The 6,939-nt window shown below is 45.8% G+C and overlaps 1 protein-coding gene across 2 annotated transcripts; it reads right to left on the reverse strand.

The window, feature by feature from the left end:
- Window positions 1–1,241: 1,241 nt before the first annotated feature.
- Window positions 1,242–6,732, reverse strand: RPL7L1 (ribosomal protein L7 like 1). Of its 2 annotated transcripts, none has more exons than XM_032862159.1 (7): window positions 6,604–6,732; window positions 5,868–5,976; window positions 5,030–5,190; window positions 3,542–3,679; window positions 2,690–2,799; window positions 2,285–2,499; window positions 1,242–1,879 (listed from the first exon to the last, which is right to left on the reverse strand). In XM_032862159.1, exons 1-6 carry the CDS (start codon window positions 6,642–6,644, stop codon window positions 2,291–2,293), a joined length of 768 nt encoding a protein of 255 aa, XP_032718050.1. In that variant the 5' UTR covers window positions 6,645–6,732; the 3' UTR covers window positions 1,242–1,879; window positions 2,285–2,290. The 2 variants fall into 2 exon arrangements, with proteins under 2 accessions (XP_032718050.1, XP_032718049.1); XM_032862158.1 differs by having other exon boundaries at window positions 5,030–5,193.
- Window positions 6,733–6,939: the final 207 nt, after the last annotated feature.

Here is a 6,939-nt window from a genome sequence, read left to right on the forward strand (position 1 = left end):
TTGTCTCTTAAATAGGCCACGTGGCTCACTGCCCCCACTGCTTCCTGAAACTGAGGTGTTTTCCACATACATATGGTATGTGCAGACAGGAATATACGCTGACAGCCATGAAAAAGTCACATACGCAATCTACGTACCATTCAAAAGGACTCGTTTTCCCCAGAAATGGCAGTTCCACAGCTTGTTTAGGAAATGGTATATCACAGTACACGATACAGTAGGGCATTTTTATAACATCTATTTCCATAAAATTATAAGTTAAAAAGTATTCTTTTCTTTAAACCTTTGAACTGCGCTGAATGAGGCACACACGTTAGACTAGAGTCCGATTCTGCAGGCAAGATGGAAACATTATTCCTGTATTTAGTATAAAATAGATCTGTGACAGAAACCCTGTGCTTCCACACTCAAAAATGCTCTTTTCCCATGGCTTTCTGATACGTCATTTTAAAGTAATTTGATTTCACAATGCTTTAAAGTTTAAGTGTAAGCTCTAACATCTATTCTTGGCAGGTTAACTCTTGAACCAACCAACCTAATTAATTACCTCATAACCTGGCACATTTTAAGGCATTGTTCTCATTCTAACTCAACCTCACAGCTATGTTTGAGGGCCCCATGAGCCAAAAGTGCAGCAAAGCTGATCTTAAGGGACCAGGGCACACAATGGTTAAGCATGTTTCCGAGTCTTGACCTATACCTGGCACAGCCTCACCAACTACTCAGATGGCAATTGAGGCAACAAAGTGACAGAAGCAGAGGAAGGGCCACCTAGGAGGGGGACACAGATGATAAACACAAGCATGATCAGATCCCACTTTTAGGTCTCAGTCCCTGGGAGCCTCGGTATTGTCCTATGGCATCGTGGGATCCCATCAGTGGGATAGACAGCAATACTTCTGCAGTCTAGAATATGCAAGGAGAGGGTCCAATGAAGCCTAAATGACATCCATGCCAAAGAAAATTTCATCCTGAAGCCCAGCAGAAATAAATGGTGGGCATTTCCCTAAGGTAGATGGCATGGGAGCTCAGAAATCTACCACTGTGTTGCTAATAGGAAACACCCAATTGGCTCCAAGGGAGAAAGCTATCTTGGTAAGCTTTGGTCTTCCACAGGATACGGGACCAGAGGAGACTAACAAGGTCAGGGCCCAGGTGACCAATGCAGGTAGTGCAGGACTTCCTCACGTAACATGCATGGCTCCCTATGAAGAGTCTATGAACAGAGAAACTTCTAAGAGAAAATCTGAATATATGTATTTTCCTGGAAAAAGGGTCTTTCCCTTCTCACAGACCCAAGAATAGGTTAAGAATCTGAGCTAAAGAAAAGGATTAGGTCAATCACGGCTAGGCTAAGGAAGCCACCAGATACACCTCAGGGCCATCCAAGTCTGAGACCTTGCAAAGCTGTCACTGAAAAGCGAGAACAGGGACTCACAGCAGAGACAACTGAGCACTGTTTTTGTGTTCTTCTTTGTAGTTGTATTTCAAGTTCCTTCCAAAACAAGGCCCTAGAAACCCCTAGGTTCAAGTACGTCCCTGAGGTTGGTCCACTGCTGTCTTGTATTCATGCCTGGGTATTCGTTCACCAACTTTAAACCCCAGGATAGAAGATGTGACACGGCAGAACTTCCCCTTCCGTGGCAGGAGTCTTTCGCTGACGTCAGAGGTGGTGGGGGTAGGCAACGTGGAAAACACACTGGAACTTTCCCTTGGAACTGGGCTGTGATGACAAATGCCTGCCAGATCATCATCATTTTTTCCCTGACCCTTCCTCTAGTTTCTCAAGATATAACAGAAAATAATCTTCTTCGAAGATACTGGTAACAATTCTAAGAGACAAAACACGCGCCACCGATGTGCTGTGTTTTCAGATATGCTGAGGAAGAAAAACACAAATTCATTAATAGAAGTTTAATGAAAGGTGGCACCACATATTAGTAATAATCAATTTCAAAAAATTAAGATACTTTTAACAAAATAGATGGGTTAGATCTTTACATCCTTTTTGAAATTGGTTTTTATTCTCTCCCCATTTCTAGGCCAAATGACCACAGCAGTACAGCATTTTCTAGCCTGTAACTGCTGGAATCCACATAGCCCCATGTCTTACCCAGGAATTCACTGCCCCAAGCACATTTCTATCTGTTAGACTTGTAGCTACCCATCTCCTCTCTCCCGCCAATGCCAGTCACTTTCAGATACTAGTAAATGCAAAAAAGGATTTTTAACTGGCAAAGCATGGTCCATTGAAAGTCAGCCCAAGGGCAGTTTCTAGCCTCACCTGGGTTTAATTCAACTGTCGAATGAGCTGATTGATGCGTTCACCTCGATAGCCAGGTAAGCCCACCTCCTTCAGGAAGCCCACTCTATTCTTGGTAGTGTGACGGGCCACTGAGAGATGGAAAGGACGTAAGAATGCAGAGATCTCCTGGAAATTCTTCCCCGGAAAGGCAATTTCATGAATGAGGTCTTCCAGGCAAATAACACCATACTTCCCTGGGAAACAAGGGTAGAGATTCCTTCACTCAACATTTGGCTCAGTATAAACCACGAGGCTCTTACATGCCCGAGATGGGCACTCTGGTGGTTTCTTGGGACCCCAAGAAGAATACAACCTAGATCTGACATCAAGACCACCAGAAATCCTTGCTTTCTATCCCTACTGACCCCTAAGTGCAACACTCACCCAGGTGCTCCTCAATCACTGTATTATCTGTCAAAGGGATGGTTTTATTCTTGACCTTGGCTTGTCCACGTTTCAAGATGAGTTCCCGGACAGACTTCAGATTTGGAAACCTATGTGAGACCGAATGAAGTACAGCCTCATCAGGCCGTGGCACACGGTGTGGCACTGGCCACTCAGTCCTGTAGCCCGGCTGAGGAGAGATTCTCCCACCACCCCTTCTTCCCACCAAGATATCTCCTGCAATCACGATGCAGCCGGGGTGCTTGGAAGTACACAAGTGAAGAGGGCAGAAAACCAGAGTGGCCCTGACTATGTAATTAGAAATTAAAATATATGGATATAAACATTCACCATGCAAAAAAATTTTTACTTTCCCAGGCAAGAATAAAACAAGTGCTGACTTACAGTTCAGGACTCTGGCCTCGGATGACCCTCTACCCAAGATGGGGCCAGAGTTTGAAATTAAATCCCGGCCTCTGCCGGGTTTTCATTTCATTTGAAGGAACACAACTTTTACACAAGCACGGCCCTTAGCTTGCTTCAAGACTCCAAGAGTTAATTTCTCTTCTACCCCTGACTCAGCCTTAGCCTGCAAGTGAACGCGCCCACTGGGGTACTGTTCATGGTGCGTCAGCAGCAGCATGGGTACCTCCTGATCTACCTGCCCCGTGTTCCCAAGTTTCACGGCCAGCAGCTGATTTCTGGTGACCGTGGTCACAACAGAATGTTTCTTTGAAATAGCAATATGAGCTCCTAGGCTTGGAGAACAGCACCCTGGGCATCCTAATGTTCTCCTCATGCTCAAATACAATTTAGTATGAATACACACACACGCACACACACCTTACTCACCCCCAGGCCACATAAGGTTCCACTACACGCAGCGTTTTTATGGTCTGGGGGGTTACTCTGAAAAAGACACCACTGAAAATCTTCTTCAGGCGAAGCCTTGCAATGGTCCTCTGCACCAGTGAACTCACCCCATTAATCCTGAAATGCAGAGCACAGGAAGTCAGGTTATCTCCAGTTTATGTCAGTCCAGCAAGCACCTACAAAATGTTTGCCACTACAGGGCATCCGGAGAGCAGGACACAAACTGTCTTACAGGTCACGCCAGGAGCTGGCAGGCATATAGAGAGATCACTCTTACATGATGTGGAGCAACGCCTGAGGGCTACAGGAACACAGAGATGGGCCCCGATTCTGTATGTGTAGGGCTGTGCATGTCAAACCAAAGAAGACGACTTGTGGGCAGTAAAGGCATGACAGATTCTAGGTAAAGGAGATACACTCCACTTTCTTTTTGACAATCACTGAGAAGAGCATACTGGACAGATCTGAAAGTGTGACACCAGAGGCAGGGAAACCCAGTTAAGAAGCTAACGTGGTAGTCTAGGAAAGAGATTCTGGGAAGCGAAGCGGTAGGAAAGGTTAGTAACAACGGCTCAAAAGTATTTAAAGCCCGCAGGTTTCTGGTTTGGCTGACTGGGTATGGGAAATAGGAAAAGGTAGCTGTACTTGCAGGTCGACTGAGAAAAGTACAACTAAATAAGGAAAAAGCTTTAAGAACTCTCTCCAGCACTAAATATGCTTCTCTACTTGACCTTAGTTCAGTTCCTAGAAAGACTCCTTGCAGGGCACCTGGGTGGCTCAGCTGGTTAAGTGTCAGCCTTCCACTCAGGTCATGATCCCAGAGTCCTGGGACTGAGCCCCATGGCAGGCTCTCTGCTCAGCAGGAAGCCTCTTTCTTCCTCTTCCTCTGCCCCTCCCCTCTCCTCATGCTCTCTATCAAATAAACTAAATCTTTAAAAAAATATATATATTTATTTATTTGAAAGAGTGAGTACAAGCAGGGGGAGCAGCAGGGGGAGAGAGAAGCAGCTCCCCACTGAGCAAGGAGTCTGATGTGGGACTTGATCCCAGGACCCCGGGATCATGACCTGAGCAGAAGGCAGAGCCTTAACCAACTGAGCCACCCAGGCGCCCCTCAAATAAATAAACTCTTAAAAAAAAAAAAAAAGAATGGTCCCCAATTCAGAATTTTCTACACCTAGAAAGTCCTCCCCCAGGTCTCAGCTTCAAGTTCCTGCTTTAAAGTGTCTTAAACCAGTACGGGCCTGGCAACAGTTGACCGTCCTAGCACTGGGTCTATTTTCATGCCTGTCTGCCTAAGGTCAGTCTCCTTAACCTTACAGATGAAACCTATGTTGTGCTCAACCCTGAATTCCCAGCATAACTTGCCTTAGTGGCTTAAAGCCTACTGTGTTCATCTCCCTAGAAAAGGGTCTAAAGCTGAACCAACAGTCTGCTCCAGCCTATGGAATCTGACAAGTTTCCCACCTTTGGATGCGTACAACAAAGGCCAAGGAATGTTTATCTGGCACTTCCAGGCCACGAGGTTTCACTTCTAGTCTTCTGAGGCGCACCCTGTCACGTTGCTGCCGCCAGGAATCATGTAAGAACCATTCCAGTCGCTTAAACTTGAGCTGTTTTCCTTTCTTCTGCTACAGAGAAGGCAGACCATTGTCACCATTTTGTGTGTCCATTTTTTATTTCTACAATAGTAATTCATTAGTCAGTATCAATTGAGTGTGTTTCCCACTGTGTTCCTTAAACAGAAGCACATCTTCCATGTAAGGGAAAAATGAGACACCCAAGTGAAGGTGGAGGTATGAAAACTCATAAAGTACTAGGAAGCGCCTCCAATGAATAAACACGTTAGTTTACAGGCCGTTAGCCAATGTTTACCAACCCATGTTTATAGACTCTAACACTGGGTTAAGCTTCATGAAGTACAGAATAAGCATGAGCCCCTTTCATTGTCCTGACTCCAAAATATGTAATTTCCAAAAACAGTGAGCAAACAGCAAAAGTTGTCTGCCCTATCTGAAAAAAAATACATTTTCTTCCAGGTATACAAGCATGTTTGGTCTTTCAAATCACTTAGTCTGAGCCTGAACAGTACAATGTCTATTCCATTTTTTTCCTTAACAAACTCTACTCCAGTATTTTACCTGCAGAAACTGTCTTATAAATACCTGTTAAAGTAAGACATGAACCATATACCTCTTAGAATCTATGCGGGAAGGACTGTCCATACCAAATCTAGTTCAAACACTGTAGATACAACTCACCAAATACACATTCTAATTCCCTTCTCTTGGTTCCCTATCGTTACCTCCTTCTTGTCCAAAAGTGCCTGCTTTGCTTGAGTGGCTTTAAGGGCCTGATAAGCCTTCCTCTTTTTCAGGAGATTTTCTGGAACCAACGGGATCTTTTTTCTTTGCCTGATAGGGAAAATTGCAATCAGCGGTAATGTTTAAAAAATAAATGTTAATGGATTTCTAAACCATTTCTTGGTCTTCGAGCAACATCACGCTCTTCAAATTCCTGAAGACAGACTTCGCTGAAACCTGTGATTTCTGACTCCAGTCCTCAAAACGGACCCCTTAACATTCACTCTTTCCTAAAGCAGTAAAGTCATGAACCCCTTGGCCACTAACCCCCCGTTTGCCTCCAAGGAGCTTTTACTACCACAGCCTTTTAAATCACACTAGGAGCTACGTGATTCCCGTAAAACCCTGTGGGGTTGGGACAGCTGCAGTTCCATCAGCAGGGCTAACACTTAAGCCAGGCTGAGTGAACCCAAGCCTGGCACTCTTCAGTCCGCGGCCAGAAACTCAATCCTCTCCGCTCAAGGGAACCCAAACTTGACGGCGGCTCCCTCCGTCTGATCGTCAGCCCGAACCCTACGGCTCCTTCCTCCTCATCCCACCCTCTGTAATGTGGAGTCTATTCTAATCTTTTCCTTCAGGCCACAAGTATCCTTATTTCCCGCCGCTACGGAATAAACACTGTGGATGGTACCAGATGTTCAAGACCCCACTGGAGAAATTCAAATCCCAAACACTCACTCTTCCTCCGCCATGTTTCCGAAGCTGCGACGACTGCTCATGCGCAGCCCCACCACGTGGGGGAAGAGAGGCCCGCTCTATAGTTACTTGACCATAGAGACCTGTCTTCCAGCTCCCGGCGTACCACCCCGGCAGCCGGCGCCCAGCGAGCGGCCGTGAACCGCTGAGGTCTCGCTAACACAGGTTCCTGCTAAATGCTGCACAAAACGTTCTTCTCACTGCTTCCAAGCCCTTTAGGGTCTGTGTCATCTTCAAATCCCGCCCTGTTCCTTGACGCTGTATTATTTTGATGCTGCCGGCGGAGCTCAAAAACAAAGCCGCTTCCCTCGTTGCACC

This window comes from Lontra canadensis, unplaced genomic scaffold, assembly GCF_010015895.1.
Source record: "Lontra canadensis isolate GAN:19392208 unplaced genomic scaffold, GSC_riverotter_1.0 scaffold23, whole genome shotgun sequence".
In the NCBI taxonomy this organism is placed as follows: Eukaryota; Metazoa; Chordata; class Mammalia; order Carnivora; family Mustelidae; genus Lontra; species Lontra canadensis.

Excerpts from the sequence above, each read along its gene's own strand:
- RPL7L1 (XM_032862158.1), bottom strand. The coding sequence starts at position 6,644 with ATGAGCAGTCGTCGCAGCTTCGGAAACATGGCGGAGGAAGA. Across the intron at positions 5,194-5,867 it reads CACTTTTGGACAAGAAGGAG|CAGAAGAAAGGAAAACAGCT; the intron begins GTAACGATAGGG and ends CCTTCTCTGTAG. Across the intron at positions 3,680-5,029 it reads TTTGTTGTACGCATCCAAAG|GATTAATGGGGTGAGTTCAC; the intron begins GTGGGAAACTTG and ends TCTGCATTTCAG.